Source organism: Rhinopithecus roxellana, chromosome 5 (assembly GCF_007565055.1).
Source record: "Rhinopithecus roxellana isolate Shanxi Qingling chromosome 5, ASM756505v1, whole genome shotgun sequence".
NCBI lineage: Eukaryota > Metazoa > Chordata > Mammalia > Primates > Cercopithecidae > Rhinopithecus > Rhinopithecus roxellana.
The window spans coordinates 152064712-152083716 of record NC_044553.1 but is presented as its reverse complement, the minus strand read 5'-3'; the positions used below and the strand labels follow the sequence as shown (position 1 = coordinate 152083716).

Here is a 19005-nt window from a genome sequence, read left to right as displayed (position 1 = left end):
AGCCAAGTCTTTTAGATTAGTTTGTGTTCTGAACTGTTATCAGCATGTTTCACTTTACTATAAGAGAAGTTTGTCATTGAAATAGAGGTCTTATAAATAATTCATATGGTTGTTAATAACATTACTGTTCTTCCTCATATTAGGTTTAACAGAAGGAATTGCATTTCTAAGGCATTAGCATTGCTCCCTAGCATCTAAAACAGTTTCCCTTTGCACTTTCCCACCACATCCCACCAATTATAATTATATCTGAAAATTTCAAAATAAGCAAACATCTGTTTTTATCTATTTACTATTCCACAAGAACAAAATCTTTTTGGGACAATGCCAAATCATCTTCGGTTGAGGTATTGCAGCTATTTCATGTTGGGGCTTCAAGTTTCTCTACAGGGTTGTTAAAAAGTAAATGAGATGATATAAAATGCTTAGTAGGGTGACAGGCATACAGTACATGCTCAACAAACATTAGGTATGATTATAATTGCAGTGATTTCATTAAACTACTTACCCACCTTAATACTTCCCTGAATTCTTTTAACTGATTATCTGGGACTTCTGTTCTGATGGCTTCCAGCCATTCCGGCATAATACACTCCCAGACAGATTGACTGATCACATTATAGGGGATCAGGCAGAGGATTCGATTGAGACCTTCCTTCAGCTGAGTCACTGTGCTACAGGACTTATCCCAGTAGCCACCAACCTGAAGGGGTTTCCACACCCACAGGGGAAAAGAATGAAACACACTGGTTACAATTATACTCAAGGACTTCCTAAGGCAATGGGTACAGAGAAAGGCCACAATCCATCATGTCTGAGTCCTCAGCCAAGAATCTTCAGTGTGAGATTGATTCGTAAGACAGCAAACCACCAGGATCCATCAGTTACAGAAAGGAAAACATAGTTACCAATAGGCTCAAATATTGATTACGGATTGAATTTTTGATGATTCTACTGTAGATTTTCCAAATTTCATGTGAATTAAAATTCCAAAGATTTATTCCCAACAGGATGAGCATACTATTAGAGCTTTCTTATTCCTAAAGTCTGATAAATCCATTACAACATGCATGTTACGCCTGTGCTTCAGAAGAACACAGTTTTCTACTACTGCATGCTTTGTACTGCAGATTTTTCATTACAGGAAATACGGTAGTACACAGTGCTCTTTTTACCCTATGCTGCATACTCTGCCACAATTTTTTTCCTAAGAACACTCTAAAGATAGTTGAATCTGTGAATAAAAAGGACTGGCTTTTTAAACTAATTAAGATAGTATATTAATTTTTAAGAGCAGGAAAAGGTTAAAATCATGAATTTACAGACTTAGGTTGTTCATAATCCTGAGGTTAGAGATCGTATATTCTAAATATCAGTGTAACAAAGGTTAAACTGGTCCTGAGTCTTTACCAAATAACACAAGATGTGTGAGAAATTACCTTAATTTAAATGAATCCTATTTTAAATGTTTATTACATCTAGAATTCCAGATTATTCTGAAAAATCAATCAATTCTATTTTAAAGTTCCAATATCTATTTGGTGCCGTATTGACCAAAATCCTAGACAATTGACTAAATATTTTTAGGAAGTGACTATATTTCTGGAATTTCTGTTGTGTTGTTGTTAGTTACAGGTACAGAGAGAAAAGAATCAGCATTAATAACATTAAGATTCTGAAATATATCATTACTGAAGTTTTTTTTGGCTACGTAGTTTATGGTCAAGCCATATAAAGGCTTATTGGTTTTGAATCGTATTTTGGAACAACCCTGCTTTTGGAAACCCTAAATTGTCAATGGTCAGATGGCAAATCTTTTGGGTTAGAAAAGCTTTCATATTTAAAAGGATTTTTAGAGCGCACTTACCCTAAACAAACGTCCTAATTACCTACAGGGGAGGATGAAATTGAAAGAAGGGCACAAAAAGTATCACAGCTAGCCTAAAAGGCTTCCTTAATGAAATTAAACAACAGAAATCAGATTTACAACAACAATTTAAATCTACACCCACTATAAACTCCCCTTCACCACCTTCCTCCTGCACATGGCCCAGTGGGAGGCTGATAGTTCAGTCTCATAGGAGATATTATGGAACACTTCCCTCTACAGGTCAATGGGCTGAAGTGGAATGATGTGCTCAGAGGGCAGGAATTTATCCTAAAGGCTCTGTTAAAAGATTTATAAAAACATTCCAAAGGCACACAACTCTAAATTCAGAAGCCCTGGAACGCAGGAATCTTTTGGTTTCCACATCAGTTGGAAATCTTCTCTCTGACATAAAGGGGCAATTTCAAAATAGTGCAGTTGGATGGGCAGGCCAATCCCTTAATGCTACTGCTGAGGCCACCACCCAGTTCTTTGAAGAATTAAAAATAACTGTTCTAGGCTGAGGCAAAAGGATCTCCTGAGGCCAGGAGTTCAAGACCAGCCTGAGCAGCATAGTAAGACCCTGTCTCTAAACAAATTTTTTTTAAATTATTGGGCATGGTGGTATGCACCTGTAGTTCCATCTACTCGGGAGGCTGAGGCGGGAGGATCGACTGAGCCAGAAGTTTGAGGCTGCAGTGAGCTATGGTTGTGCTATTGTACTCCAGCCTAGGCCACAGAGCGAGACCCCATATTAAATAAATAAATAAATGTTTTTAAAAAATAAATAAATGTCCTGGCTTTACTGAGTCTTTACAAAAACATAAATGTGGCCTTGGGAATAACCTAAAGCCAACCCCCCCCCCCCCCAATCCTTCTTACCAATCCCAAAACCTCCCCTTCAAAAGATGCTTGCAGATACTATAAAATGCCAGGACACTGGAAAAGGGACTGTCCTGCACTTAAGAAGCAAAACTTAAATTGTAATTGTCCTGGGCCTCAGCCTGGACATGTAAACACTGCAGACTCTCCAGACAAATAATCATCCATTCCCCCATCCTCCCTTAAGCACCTACATGTTAAAGCTCAACACTGCCAGGAGAATTTCCTGCTTGTCCTAGACCAAAACCTGGCAATAGGCAAATAGGTCCCTGGAAATTCTCTTGGAGCAGTTACTTTAAAAGTCTGCATCGTGGGGCGCGGTGGCTCACGCCTATAATCCCAGCACTTTTTGGGGCGCAATTCATAGTCATATTAAGACCAATTAATAGTTATACAAAGTGTGAAAGGAAAACCTTGGGCCCCAAAATTACTAAGCTAAAGGGAAATGTCAAGCTGGGAACTGCTCAGGGCAAACCTGCCTCCCACTCTATTCAAAGTCACCCCTCTGCCACACACAGAGACAGATGCATATCTGACTGCCTCCTTTGGAAAGGCTTATCAGAAACTCAAAAGAATGCAACCATTTGTCTCTCACCTACCTGTGACCTGGAAGCTCCCTCCCTGCTTTGAGTTGTCCCTGCCTTTCTGGATAGAACCAATGTACTTCTTACATATATTGATTGATGTCTCATGTCTCCCTAAAATGTATACAACCCGAGCACCTTGGGCACATGTCTTTCCCGAGGCTGTGTCACAGGAAAACATCCTCAACCTTGGCAAAATAAACTTTCTAAACTAACTGAGACTGTCTCAGATATTCAGGGTTCACAAAGGAACCATTATATTGATAAAAGAAAACCATTATATTGATTAAAAGCCATTATATTGATAAAAGAAAACTCCAGCTGAATTAAATGTAAAGGAGTTTAATCAAACAATAAACGATTCACAATTTGGGCAGCCTTCCGAGTCAGAGTAGGCTCAGAGACTCCAGCACAGCCACGTAGTAGAAGAAGATTTATGGACAGACAAAGGAAAGGGATGGATAGAAAAGAGAAGTGAGGCCGGGCACGGTGGCTCATGCCTGTAATCCCAGCACTCTGTAAGGCCAAGGTGGGTGGATCACCTGAGGTCAGGTGTTTGATATCAACATGGGAAAACTTCATTTCTACTAAAAATACAAAAAAATTGACCAGGTGTGGTGGTGGGCACCTGAATCCCAGCTTCTCGGGAGGCTGAGGCAGGAGAATCGCTTGAACCTGGGAGGTGAAGGTTGCAGTGAGCCAAGACTGCACCACTTCACTCCAGCCTGGGCAACAAGAGTGAAACTCCATCTCAAAAAAAAAAAAGGAAGGAAGGAAGGGTACAGAAACAGCTGGATTGGGTATAGGTTGGCATTTGCATTTTGTGAACATGGTTCGAATAGTTGGCTACATTTGATTGGCCAAAACTCGGTGATTGGCACGGTGTAGGCTATGGTCCATTCATACCTCCACTTGTTATAGATCGCAATGTACAGAGAAACTTTTAGGCCAAACTTAAAGGATGTAAGGAGGCAGTTTTAGGCTAAACTTGATTTAACACTATATTATTTTTCTGGGCTTTCATGTTTAACCATGCCTTTTACTTAAAGAATTCCAGGCCAGGGGCAGTGGCTCAAGCCTGTAATCTCAGCACTTTGGGAGGCCAAGGTGGGTGGATCATGAGGTCAGGAGATCAAGACCATCCTTGCCAACATGGTGAAACCCCGCCTCTACTGGGTGTGGTGGCACGTGCCTGTAGTCGCAACTACTCAGGAGGCTGAGGCAGGAGAATCGCTTGAACCCGGGAAGCGGAGGTTGCAGTGAGCCGAGATCATGCCACTGCACTCCAGCCTGGCGACAGAGCAAGATTCCGTCTCAAAAAAAAAAAAAAAAATTCCAGAAACTGGCTTAAGGAGATCCAAAATCGAACCAAGGCTGTGGAGTGTCCCTACTCGGGAAGGAATGCTGAACAATTGATTTACAGCATTGTTGCCGCTGGCCAGACCACCAGGTAGCCTGTTACTCAAGGTAACCATCACGACCGGCTATGCTGACCTGCATACCTTACCCCTTAACAAGCTCTGCCCAGCCCAGCCTGCACACCTTACCCCTGATGTCAATTCCTGCTCTTTGCCTAATAAAACAATCCCTACCAATGCTTTTTGGAAAACCAGTGGGAGGATTCTTGTACTTCCACTGTCTCCCTTGCTCTTGAGCACAAGCCCTGAAATAAAATCCTTGTCTAGGAAATCCGCTTGGCCCCATGTTAATTTCCATTACATGGGAAGCCAAAGAGTCTGGTTTATAAGAGATTCTCTGGCAACCGCTGCACGTCCACAGGACATGGAGAACATTTTTCCCTCCCAAGCAGGAGGCTTGTGAGCCAGCATGATGGCCGGACACCTCTGCAGCTGATGGGCAGCTGTCTGAATCTTTGGTTCAGTATTGCTGCAACTGAGAGTTTTCCTCCAGCCTCCCCAAGACTCCTTGCCACCCCTCTAAACTATGCTTTCCCTCCTCTCCTGTCCCCTATTTGTTGTGTTTTTATTTTTCCTTCTTCTTCCTTCCTCCTTCCCTTCTTTTGGTTTTCACTAACTTCATCAACTCCAACTGAATAGATACCCACACAGGGCATGTTGAAATGGTGGATTGGCTCAGCCTGAATAGTCACCCATGCAGGATGGATTGAAATGGCTGATCAGTTTAGAAAACTCTGTTTAGTGCCCTGAATTTGAACTCGGTAATCTTCTTTAAGTCTTCTAAGTATTTTCCCTCCCTTTGCCACACCTTTTGAGGAAGGGAAGCCTGTGGACTTGCCTGCCGTCTGTCTGTTTCAGTGTGAAGCTACTGACTCTGCGTGCTGTTAAAGCAAACTAAATACGGCCTGAGAAGAAGTCCATACTTCTATATTTGAGTCCTTGTGGATATAACCTAGCTGTAGAAAACAACGTATATGGTGGTCCATTTCCAAGACAAAATACCTTGAATACACTTGGACCTGTAAGCTATGGAAGAACAGGATACCCTAGGACCTTGCATTAATAGCCACTGCCTGCTTGTTCGGACCCTTTAGTTATCCTCACCCGAACCAGAGGATTTAGCTTAGAATGGAAGTTCACTAGCTTGCAAAAATAGCTCACCTTATCTATACCTAACAGCTTGCTTAACCCCCTAGGTCATAGGTCAAATACTTGAAAAGTCCCAGAGCTGACTACGATTACAATGCATTAAGGGCTGCAACAAAATACAGTGAGAAGACCCTAAAGAAAATACCTAAAGCCCCAACCCAACAACCAATAAAAACCAAGAAAAGAAACTTAGGTGACCACGTCCAGGAAGATTGTAATCCCACAGTGCTCAGCCTAGAGGAACCAGGGGAAGGACTTGCGCACGAGGGGATAAATTGCTTGCTGTAACTGTACCAGATGTGCCTGCTCAACAGACACCCAATCTTGCAAGACCGACAGTCAAGTTTCACTTTTGCTGTACCTCTGGTCTCTTAGTCCTTTCTTTGGGTTTGGACCAGTAGGTGTGCCTCTTATAATTTGGGGGAGCACATTTCTGTCAGGCCTCTGAGTCTAAACTAAGCCATTGTATCCGCTGCGACCTGCATGTATACATCCAGATGGCCTGAAGTAACTGAAGAATCACAAAAGAAGTGAAAATGGCCAGTTCCTGCCTTAACTGATGACATTACCTTATGAAATTCCTTCTCCTGGCTCATCCTGGCTCAAAAGCTCCCCCACTGAGCACCTTGTGACTCCCACCCCTGCCAGCCAGAGAACAACCCCCTTTGACTGTAATTTTCCACTACCTACCCAAATCTTATAAAATGGCCCCACCCCTATCTCCCTTCACTGACTCTCTTTTCAGACTCAGCCCACCTGCACCCTGGTGATTAAAAAGGTTTATTGCTCACACAAAGCCTGTTTGGTGGTCTCTTCACACAGACACAGATGAAATTTGGTGCCATGACTCAGATCGAGGGACCTCCCTTGGGAGATCAATCCCCTGTCCTCCTGCTCCTTCAACATTTATTCTCCAAAGGATATCGGGTATCCACCTCCAAAGCTCAAATTTCTTCTCCATCCGTTACCTATCTCAGCATAATTCTTCATAAAAACACACGTGCTCTCCCTGCCAATCATGTCCGACTGATCTCTCAAACCCCAACACCTTCTACAAAACAACAACTCCTTTCCTTCCTAGGCATGGTTGGATACTTTCGCTTTTGGATACCTGGTTTTGCCATTCTAACTAAACCATTATATAAACTCACAAAAGGAAATCTAGCTGACCCCATAGATCCTAAATCCTTTCCCCACTCTTCTTTCTGTTCCTTGAAGACAGCTTTAGAGAATGATCCCACACTAGCTCTCCCTGACTCATCCCAACCCTTTCACTACACACAGCTGAAGTGCAGGGCTGTGCAGTCGGAATTCTTACACAAGGACTGGGACCGCACCCTGTAGCTTTTTTGTCCAAACAACTTGACCTTACTATTTTAGGCTGGCCATCATGTGTCCATGCAGCGGCAGCTGCTGCCCTAATACTTTTAGAGGCCCTCAAAATCACCAACTATGCTCAACTCACTCTCTACAGTTCTCATAACTTCCAAAATCTATTTTATTCCTCACACCTGATGCATATACTTTCTGCTCCCCAGCTCCTTCAGCTATACTCACTCTTTGTTGAGTCTCCCACAATTACCACTGTTCCTGGCCTGGACTTCAATCCGGCCTCCCACATTATTCCAGATACCACACCTGAGCCCCATGACTATCTCTCTGATCCACCTGACATTCACTCCATTTCCCCATATTTACTTTTTTCCTGTTCCTCACCCTGATCACACTTGGTTTATTGATGGCAGTTCCACCAGGCCTAATCACCACTCACCAGTAAAGGCAGGCTATGCTCTAGTATCTTCCACATCCGTCATTGAGGCTACCACTCTGCCCCCCTGAACTACCTCTCAGCAAGCCAAACTCATTGCCTTAACTCAGGCCCTCACTCTTGCAAAGGGACTATGCATCAATATTTATACTAACTCTAAATATGCCTTCCATATCCTGAACCACAATGCTGTTATATGGGCAGAAAGAGGTTTCCTCACTACGCAAGTGTCCTCCATCATTAATGCCTCTTTAATAAAAACTCTTCTCAAGGCCACTTTACTTCCAAAGGAAGCTGGAGTCATTCACTACAGGGGCCATCAAAAGGCATCAGATCCCACTGCTCTGGGCAACACTTATGCTGATAAGGTAGTTAAAAAAGCAGCTAGCGTTCCAACTTCTATCCCTCACGGCAGTTTTTCTTCTTCTCATAGGTCACTCCCACCTACTCTCCCACTGAAACTTCCACCTATAAATCTCTTCCCACAGAAGGCAAATTGTTCTTAGACCAAGGAAAATATCTCCTTCCAGCCTCACTGGCCCATTCTATTCTGTCGCCATTTCATAACCTCTTACATGTAGGTTACAAGCCGCTAGCCTGTCTCTTAGAACATCTCATTCCCTTTCCATCATGGAAATCTATACTGAAGGAAATCACTTCTCAGTCTTCCATCTGCTCTTCTACTACCCTCAGGGATTGTTCAGGCCCCCTCCCTTCCCTACACATCAAGCTCGGGGATTTGCCCCTGCCCAGGACTGGCAAATTGACTTTACTCACACGCCCCAAGTCAGGAAACTAAAATACCTCTTGGTCTGGGTAGACACTTTCACTGGATGGGTAGAAGCCTTTCCCACTGGGTCTGAGAAGGCCACCACAGTCATTTCTTCCCTTCTGTCAGACATAATTCCTCAGTTTGGCCTTCCCACCTCTATACAGTCCGATAATAGACCAGCCTTTACTAGTCAAATCACCCAAGCAGTTTCTCAGGCTCTTGGTATTCAGTGCAACCTTCATATCCCTTACCATCCCCAATCTTCAGGAAAGGTAGAATGGACTAATGGTCTTTTAAAAACGCACCTCACCAAGTTCAGCCTCCAACTTAAAAAGGACTTGACAGTACTTTTACCTCTTGCCCTTCTCAGAATTAGAGCGTTTCCTTGAGATGCTACAGGGTACAGTCGATTTGAACTTTTATATGGACACAGTTTCTTGCTTGGCCCCAACCTTGTCCCAGACACCAGTCCTCTAGGTGACTATCTTCCAGTCCTTCAGCAAGCTAGACAAGAAATTTGCCAGGCTGCTAATCTTCTCTTGCCTACTCCAGATTCCCAGCCATATGAAGACACCTAGCCGGATGATCAGTTCTTGTTAAAAACCTGACCGCTCAAACTCTACAACCTCAATGGACCAGACCCTACTTAGTCATCTATAGTACCCCAACTGCCATCCACCTGCAGGATCCTCCTCACTGGGTTCACCATTCCAGAATAAAGCTGTATCCGTCGGACAGCCAGCCTAATCCCTCCTCCTCCTCCTGGAAGTCGCAAGTACTCTCCCCTACTTCTCTTAAACTCACTCGCATTTCTGAAGAACAGTAATAACCCTCATGAGCCTAATACGTCTCTTTATTCTATTAGGTCTGTTCATCCTTACCCTACTTTTTGCAACAGGGCTTTATGCAGTCACCCCTACTACTTGGGCTGTGCCCCAAAAACTAGTCATCCCTACTATCTTCTGTCTAGTCATACTCCTATTCACCATTCTCACTATTCTAAACTCTTGTTTACACTGCTGGTTTACACTGTTTCTCTAAGCCATCACAGCTGATATCTCCTGGTGCTATCCCCAAACTGCCACTCTTAACTCCCTTTTAGAGTGGATAGATGATCTTTGCTGGCAGGACACCCTCCAATACTTCCACCCTGATAAAGTTCTATTCTTTACTTTTATACTCACTCTTATTCTCATTCCCATCCTTAGGCCACCCTCTACCTCTCCCCAGCTATCTCCACCATACTATCAATCTTACTCTCTCCTAGCCGTTTCTAATCCCTCCTTAGCGAACAATTGCTAGCTTTGCATTTCCCTTTCTTCCTGTGCCTACACAGCTGTCCCCGCCTTACATACAGACTGGTCAACATCTCCTATCTCCCTACATCTCCAAACTTCCTTTAACAGCCCTCACCTTTTCCCTTCTTTACTTTCTAGACAGGTCCAGCAAGACCTCCCCAGACATTTCACATCAGCAAGCTGCCGCCCTCCTGCACACTTACTTAAAACACCTTTCTCCTTCTATCAACTCTACTCCCCCCATATTTGGACCCCTCACAACACAAACTACTATTCCTGTGGCCGCTTCTTTATGTATCTCTCAGCAAAGACCCACTGGAATTCCCCTGGGTAACCTTTCACCTTCTCGATGTTTCTTCACTCTTTATCTCCAAAGTCCAGCTACACACATCACTGAAACAATTGGAGCCTTCCAGGTCCGTATTATAGATAAGCACTGTATCAATACAGGCAAACTTAAAAACATTAGCAGCAATTATTGCCTAGGAAGACACTTACCCTGTATTTCACTCCATCCTTGGCTACCTTCCCCTTGCTCGTCAGACTCTCCTCCCAGGCCCTCTTCTTGTTTGCTTATACCCAGCCCCAAAAATAACAGTGAAAGGTTGCTCATAGATACTCAATGTTTTCTCATATACCATGAAAATCGAACCTTCCCCTCTATGCAGTTACCCCATCGGTCCCCATTACAACCTCTGACGGCTGCCACACTAGCTGGATCCCTAGGAGTCCAGGTACAAGACACCCCTTTCAGCTCTCCTTCTCATCTTTTTACTTTGCATCTCCAGCTTTGCCTCGCACAAGGTCTCTTCTTCCTCTGTGGATCCTCTACCTGCTAATTGGACAGGCACATGCACACTAGTTTTCCTTACTCCCAAAATTCAATTTGCAAATGGGACCAAAGAGCTCCCTGTTCCCCTCATGACACCAATATGACAAAAAAGAGTTATTCCACTAATTCCCTTGTTTTTTGGGTTAGGATCTTCTGCTTCCACTATTGCTCTCGGTGCTGGAATAGCAGGCATTTCAACCTCTGTCACGACCTTCCGTAGCCTCTCTAATGACTTCTCTGCTAGCATCACAGACATACCACAAACTTTATCAGTTCCTCCAGGCCCAAGTTGACTCTTTAGCTGCAGTTGTCCTCCAAAACCGCCGAAGCCTTAACTTACTGCTGAAAAAGGAGGACTCTGTATATTTTTAAATAAAGTGTTGTTTTTTCCTAAATCAATCTGGCCTGGTGTATAACAACATAAAAAAACTCAAGGATAGAGCCCCAAAACTCGCCAACCAAGCAAGTAATTATGCTGAACCCCCTTGGGCACTCTCTAATTGGATGTCCTGGGTCCTCCCAATTCTTAACCCTTTAATATCTATTTTTCTCTTTATTTTATTCGGACCTTATATCTTCCGTTTAGTTTCTCAATTCATCCAAAACCATATCCAGGCCATCACCAATCATTCTATACGACAAATGCTCCTTCTGACAACCTCACAATATCACCCCTTACCACAAAATCCTCCTTCAACTTGACCTTTCCCACTCCAGGTTCCCACACTGCCCCTAGTCCCACTTGAAGAAGCCCTGAGAAACATCGCCCATTATCTCTCCATGCCACCTCGCAAAAAAGTTTCGCTGCCCCAACACTTCAACACTATTTTATGTTATTTTTCTAATTAATATAAGAAGATAGGAATGTCAGGCCTCTGAGCCCAAGCTAAGCCATCGTATCCCCTGTGAACTGCACAGATACATCCAGATGGCCCGAAGTAAGTGAAGAATCACAAAAGAAGTGAAAATGGCCAGTCACTGCCTTAACTGATGACATTACCTTGTGAAATTCCTTCTCCTGGCTCATCCTGGCTCAAAGGCTCCCCACTGAGCACCTTGTGACCCCCACCCCTGCCAGCCAGAGAACAACCCCCTTTGACTGTAATTTTCCACTACCTACTCAAATCCTATAAAACAGCCCCCCCCCCATCTCCCTTTACTGACTCTCTTTTCAGCCTCAGCCTGCCTGTACCCAGGTGATTAAAAAGCTTTATTGCTCACACAAAGCCTGTTTGGTGATCTCTTCACATGGACACGCACAAAAATTTCCTACACTAGGTTAGTAGTCAGACAAAATTAAAAACCTAATTTAGTAGTATGTGTCTATAACAATAACTGAGTCTTGGCCAATCCCAGAGGCCATACCTGAACCACTCATATAGACTGCTAAGTGCTCAAACTGTGTTCAAATAAGGCAAGCGCCAATCTGTACCCAACCCAGCTGTTTCTGTACCTCACTGCCGATTTCGGTAGGTCACTTCCCTGTTTTTGTTTATAAATCTTTATACTCCAGCACAGCACACGTAGCTGTGCTACAGTCTCTGTGAATCCACTGTGATTCTGGGGGCTGCCTGATTCGCAAATTGTTCATTGCTCAATTAAACTCTTTTAAATTTAATTCAGCTGAAGTTTTTCTTTTATCAGTGCTGTCTTTGAGAAGAGAGAAGTGGCAGCACATGGGTCCAGAGTTTGTATCACTCACATCCTGATCCATTTTTCCTTTTTATGTGTTTAATTTGACATCTTATTCCCCCATGCAGCCCACTGGGTGGCATCTTGCAAAAATGAGAGGCTTCTGTCTATGGTTCCATGAAACAGAAAAGGAAGATTTTCTTTTATAACACAGCTTGGCCTCCACAGTTATGGCCCAGCGAACAAGGTCATCAAAAGCTGCTCTGCTCTTATAGAAGCTGCAGAGAGAGGGAAACCAAAACCCTGGCATGCAGGCAAAACGCTAAGGATTTCTTACAGCCAGGGTCCCATCCTCTCGCTCTCTGTGCAAACCAGTTAAGTAAATGGTAAAAAAAAAAAAAAAATCCCTGTTCCTCTCCTCTGCAAGGTTTTGATTAATGAGAAAAAAGATGTGTGAGACTAGTCTTAGGTTGTAGTGAATCTGCTGTACTTTGTGGTATGAATTTGTCATTCTGCGTTGTTCTGTCATGGAGGGGTTGCCACAGAATAGAATGTGGGCATAGGACCCCTACAAGTCTGCCGTTTGAGCCAGCCGAGCAGACTAGTCAGTTACAAACTTTGCTATGGGTCCCTGAAACAAAAATCAAATGAGGTTTCCCTCTTGTCTTGTTTTATGTCCTTGAGAGCTTGACTTTCTGACCATGTGGGGGTATTCTCTCTCAGTCTCTGCCATCCAGAGGGTGGAAATTTTCAAGTTCACGTAAGGCAGCCAGTCTGAAAGGACACATGATAATGTCATGGCTAGCCTTAAGGATTCTCTTAAGCAGTTAAAATCCTTTGCAAACTTTAAACTGTCTGCTCTAGATTACTTCTGGGAAGAGCACTAGCAACTGCACCATACTGTAGCTCTGTGGCTAAGGCTTTGCCCTTTTATGACGGTGACATGGGTTCAATTCCCAGCTTAGGGAATGAGTCCTTTCTGGTTTGATATTTATGTGACCTTTGCCATTTATTTATTCTTTTTCCCTCCATTGTCTTTGTGACCATATAGGGGTACTCTCTCTCCATCTCTGCCATTCAGAGGGCGGAAATTTTCAGGTTCATGTCAGGCAGCTTGTGATTTTCTGTCTTGAATTTTCCTTTCTCTGAGCTATCTTGGAGGTGATTCTACATCTTGTAAAAACTGCTCGTAATCTCTTTGTAGACACTTTGTGCAGCCATGGTTAAATCATAACCTTAATTAAGGCTTATTGGATTTGTTAGGGAAGCAGGAACCTAGGAGAGCCAGAGTAACCCCATTTTAAGTTCAGCTCCATCTTCAGATTAACTGGGCATACTCCTTGCTGGTCACTACCCACAGTCATAAGATATTGACAGTTGAGGAAACAGCCTAAGATACCAGCAAAGACGCACTCTCACAACAGCAGAAAGTCCAGATTCCCAATACCCATAACAAAATATGCCTTCAAGATTGTTATAGTTATGGTTTGATGTATTCACACACTAAAATGTCAAGGATAGTTTTCTTTAAATCAATAGAATATAAATTTTGTCATGCTCTCTGCTCACCCTTACATAGACATGGCTTAGCTTAGCTTTTATATAGAGAGGACCCCTATATGAGAAAAACTTAAGGTGCCCTTCTCTGTAGTGGAGTAGCTTTCAATAAACTCTCTCTTCTCACTGCACTCTGCTACTCGCCTTGAATTCCTTCCTGTGCGAGACCCAAGAACCGTCTCTTGGGGTCTGGATCAAGAGCCCTTTTTCTAATAACAGTTGCACTTGGGAAAATCCCTTTCAGAGAATAAAAGGCTTAAATGCCAGAGGTGCTGGCTGTTTGTCTTTAACAGCCAGGCAATGGTCTGGCAATTAAAGATTTAAAAGAGGTTTTTTTTACGAGCTCTATGGTAAACAAGATTAATTAAAAGGGGGTATCCAAGCTATATATACATTTAGAAGGCCGTTACGCTTTTTTCTCTTCTTGGATCTTGTTTTTCTCAAAAAAGGGTTTTTGGGTTTTGTTTTGTTTTTTCTCAGTCGATTGAATTGTTTCTCCATTTACTCTGTCCTCTGGCACACATGCCCTCACTGCCCTGCATGAGAGGACTTAAGGTAGTTTCTAACAGCCTGGAACTCGAGAGAAACAGAAGAGGCACCACAAACTGCTTTTTTGACCTAATTAACCGTTTTGTATAGTAGGCCCTCTGAAGTCCAAAAGAGACATATGCAGCTTATTTGGTATATTAAAACCATACAGGAAACACTATCACATTTAAAATGGTGTTTAGCTTTTTTTAGATTATATTCATATAAATGTGTGATTAATATGTATTCCAAAGTTATATAAGATTCCTATGATTCTGATATGCCTAAGTATCTGGTATCAATAACAATTAAGATTGTTATGTTAAATTATTATGTGCCACAGAAATGACCAGATTTCCCTGTTGATTGCATCTTTAACTGTGGCTGTCCTAAGACTCTTGTCATCCACAGACAATCGTCTTGTTTTGATCTATTCCAAAAGAAGATTTATAATCAGCTACAGGACTCTCACAGATACTCTTGAATGCAGGTCTCTGACAACTTTGGTGATTGAGTCATTAGAATGGAGGGAAAAACACAGTTGTAAGACCCTCTTGGAGAGCTAATGTGTCCATAAATATCAAGCAGAACAGGAGTTAATTTCATGGACTAAATGAATAGGAGATTGAAATAATCTTTTTATGACCTTTCTTCCTGAAATGCTGCTGACACTTTTTGTTTTGTTTTTCAGAGTCAAGAAAACTTTTTTCCCTTTTAAACTATTTACAACTTCAAACAATTGAATAAACTATAACCTATAAGCAAAAATTTGAGCATGTTTCTTTCTCTCTACCTGATTTCTGCAGAATTTGGGAACTATATGTGAGTATTCTTAACTTATGGCAATATAGTTGTTTGCATACATGCAATAAGAATCTGTTTTCTTTTGTAACAGGACACAACTGGGGAAACTGGTTATTTTATCAAGGCTTTGATAAGAATTACATGCTTTCATACCACTTTTCTAAAAACTGAGGTATAAAGCCAATAAAAGTTCATTGGAAAAATTGCCCTCATATCCTGTCTATGCAGGCCTCGTACAGGGTTCCTGACCTATGGTAAGTAAAGAATCTCACTTTCTAACAGGTCCAGGAGCCCCAAGTTATCTATGGACCTCAAAAGGGGAGGAATTCACCCAATTCATACAAGTGTTTGCAGGCACAGATAAATCCATAGCTAGGCTCATAGCTTTAAAAAGTCTAATCTGAGAATCCTTACGAAACAAAGTTCCAGCAAAGCCAATTAAAAAAAAAAGCATAAATGGCAAATAATTACTCTTGCTGCACTTCATGCAAATAATCAAAACAAGTATAATGAAACTAAAATTTATTTTGTAAATGCATCAGTCCTATCATAATTTGTCTTTGATAAAAATGAGAGACTGGAGAGAAAAAGAATATAATACACCTGTTGTAGGTTCTCGTCTTGTCTGTTGTTTTTGAGCTTTTTAATATTATTTTTTGAGCTGCAAGTCTCCAAACTAACATTTTTTTTTTTTTTTTTTTTTTGAGACGGAGTCTAGCTCTGTCACCCAGGCTGGAGTGCAGTGGCCGGATCTCAGCTCACTGCAAGCTCCGCCTCCCGGGTTTACGCCATTCTCCTGCCTCAGCCTCCTGAGTAGCTGGGACTACAGGCGCCCGCCACCTTGCCCGGCTAGTTTTTTGTATTTTTTAGTAGAGACGGGGTTTCACCTTGTTAGCCAGGATGGTCTCGATTCCTGACCTCGTGATCCGCCCGTCTCGGCCTCCCAAAGTGCTGGGATTACAGGCTTGAGCCACTGTGCCCGGCCGGCAAACTAACATTTTAAAAATTTTCTTCCACTTTTCTGACTTAAACTCAATGAAATTGCTACTACCTTTTTTCTAAGGCTCTGCAAACTAAGGCTTATTCTTTATAATACAAACAAAAAACATGAAAAATTGCCACCACCCTCCTCCTCTGTAAAGATGCTTTGAGCCTAATAACTGGGTAGATTATGCCCACCATTAACAGTTGTTTTTCTTTTGTTTCCATAGAAATGTCTCTTATTAAAAGTATGTTTGCTGTATATTTCAGACACCAGGAGACTCATTCTCTAGCCTATTCACTTAAATTCCAAATAGCATCTGATTTCTTCTCATAAGCATTGTTAAACTGGACTTAGGCATTTTATTAATTATCACTGGGTGCTATTTGATTTTTTAAATAATTATTTGTTATATTCAACAGGCATACAGATGGTTAAAGTTTATGCCTTCCAGACTTCAACAGTTCTAAGTCAAGCTAATGATGGCCCAAGGATTCCAACCCATACCATCCCAGGAGGATTCTAGTCCCTATAGGTCTCTAAAATAGTCAGTGAGAGATTTCTATGTTCCTCTGAGGTTAGACAGGGACAACAACCCTGTTCAGCATAGCTGTTCAGTATAGCTTCAGAAGATGAGATCTTCAGTCCTTTTTCCTTAAGAATAATGAGAGTTAAATCTCTCAGAGGGGAATGAGACAGTAAGGAAGTGGCTTGGCTTCAGCTCACACCCACTAGAGCGTTCTTTCATGCATTCCCACTGATCTCAAAACCCATACCACTACCTCACCAATGCATATCCATTAATAGTCATACAAAGAAAACAACCATTCTGTATTGTTCTTCTGTGCTCTTATATGTTTAACCATGCCTTTTACTTAAACAATTCCAGACACTGGCCTTGGGAGATCCAAAATTAAACTAAAGTTGCTGAATCTTCCACCTCGGGAAGGAATGCTGAACAACTGATTTACAGCCTTGTTGCCACTGGCCAGACTAGCAGGTGACCCATAACTCAAGACAACCATCACAACCAGCTTTGCTGACCTGCATACCCTACCCCTAACATGCATTGCCCAACCCAGCCTCTATACTCTACTGCTGATGTCAATTCCCGTGCTTCGCCTTAAAAAAATAAATCCTACCAGCTTTCTGGGGGGAACCAGCTGGAGGATTCTTGTGCCTCCACTGTCTCCCTTGCACTTGAGAACAAATCCTAAAAATAAAGCCTTATCTAGGAAGTCCTCTTGGCCCCATATTAATTTCCCTTACATGGAGAGCCAAGGAGCCTGTGGTCTGTAACATATGTATATACATTACGTGTATGTGGTATCTTCTTACTTCCAGAGAATATTGCCAAATTACTTTATAAAATTCCTTAAGAGACCTCTATTCTAAATGGGTTTTGTGAAATAAGTAACTCAAAATCGAAGCTGTTGGAACTTTAAAATATTTAAGGGAATGTGATTATGGGACCTGAGTCATGTAAACAGGCAGCTGCAACCTAGGCAACTGTAACCTTGTTTCTCTGATTACAGATTAGCCTTTTTTCTTACTTACATTATTTTGTAAAATGTAGTAAATGACTAAATTGAGCCAGGGAAGACTCCTTCCTTGTGTGTGTGTGTGTGTGTGTGTGTGTGTGTGTGTGTGTGTGTGTGTGTGACGGAGTCTTGCTCTGTCTCCCAGGCTGGAGTGCAGAGCCGAATCTTGGCTCACTGCAGCCTCCGCCTCCCGAGTTCATGCAATTCTCCTGCCTCAGCCTCCCGAGTAGCTGAGAATGCAGGCACACACCACCATGCCCAGCTAATTCTTGTATTTTCAGTAGAGATGAGGTTTCATCGTGTTGGCCAGGCTGGAACTTCCTCTTTCCTGTCTTACAGAGACTTCATGACTATCATATTGTCTAGGATGAAATGTTAAATATACTTTTTTAAATTGGAAAGGCAATGAAAACTAGCTGTATGGAAATGAAAACAAACTGTAACTAGCTAAATTGTTGCAATTTATAAACCACCCTTGTGCAGAAAACGTTATAATCCTGCTAAATTTCTTTGTTTTCTGCCTGTATAAGCAAGGCCTTAACTTTTAACTGCAGAGCACTGACCCCATTTCTCTGAAGTCCAGGTTTGCTGAATGGCCATTCCCAGCTTTTTGCTTAAATACATGCTTTAAAACTGGTTTCTGATCCTTTTGACTAATTCAGATTGACAGTTGCAAAACATATACACTTACATGTTAAATTAAGTCTAGCCTAGCACTGTCTTCTTACATATTCTAAGTTTGGCCTAACGATTTCTATTTATACATAGTGAACTGTAACCTAACTGCATGTATAAACAGATTGTAACCTACTCTTGTGCCAATCACTGACTTTTGGCCAATCAAAGGCAGCCAGCTGTTAATAAGGCAAATACCAGGATGTAACCGATCTGGCGGTTTCTGTACCTCATTTCCATTTTCTGTACTTTGCTTTTCTTTTCCTGTCTTTTTTTTCCACCACATGGCTATGCTGGAGCCTTTCTGAATCTATTCTGGTTCAGAGACTGCCTGATTTATGAGTTGTTCTTTGCTCAATTAATCTCTGTTAAATATAATTTGTCTAAAGTTTTTATTTTAACATATACAAATAAAATATTCCTAAAACTCTCAGAAATACAGGAACTAACCCAAATGATTTCAAGTGTATGTGATTTCAGTAAATCTGTAAATGAGACAAGTATAATATTGTTGTTTTAATAAAAACAGCTGTGTTTTCAGAATTATCAGCATTGAGTACCATGCTGAGCACATGTTTTGCTCTTACCTGGGCTTACTACTCAAATAAACTAATATATTTACCAATGTTTAAGACTTTAGAATTTACAGATTTGACTTTAATTAAATAGAATCATTATTCTGACAAAGTTTATATCAACAGTAATTATGTTTTATA

At 41.9% G+C, this 19005-nt stretch overlaps 1 protein-coding gene across 3 annotated transcripts in view; it reads right to left on the bottom strand.

The window, feature by feature from the left end:
* UNC79 (unc-79 homolog, NALCN channel complex subunit) overlaps positions 1-19005 on the bottom strand; it is a 366916-nt gene that overhangs the window by 137159 nt on the left and 210752 nt on the right. For all 3 annotated transcript variants that reach the window (XM_010384517.2, XM_030930113.1, XM_030930114.1), the window contains one exon: positions 513-703. In XM_010384517.2, the coding sequence (XP_010382819.1) occupies positions 513-703 (191 nt within the window). The remainder of the gene's footprint in view (positions 1-512; positions 704-19005) is intronic.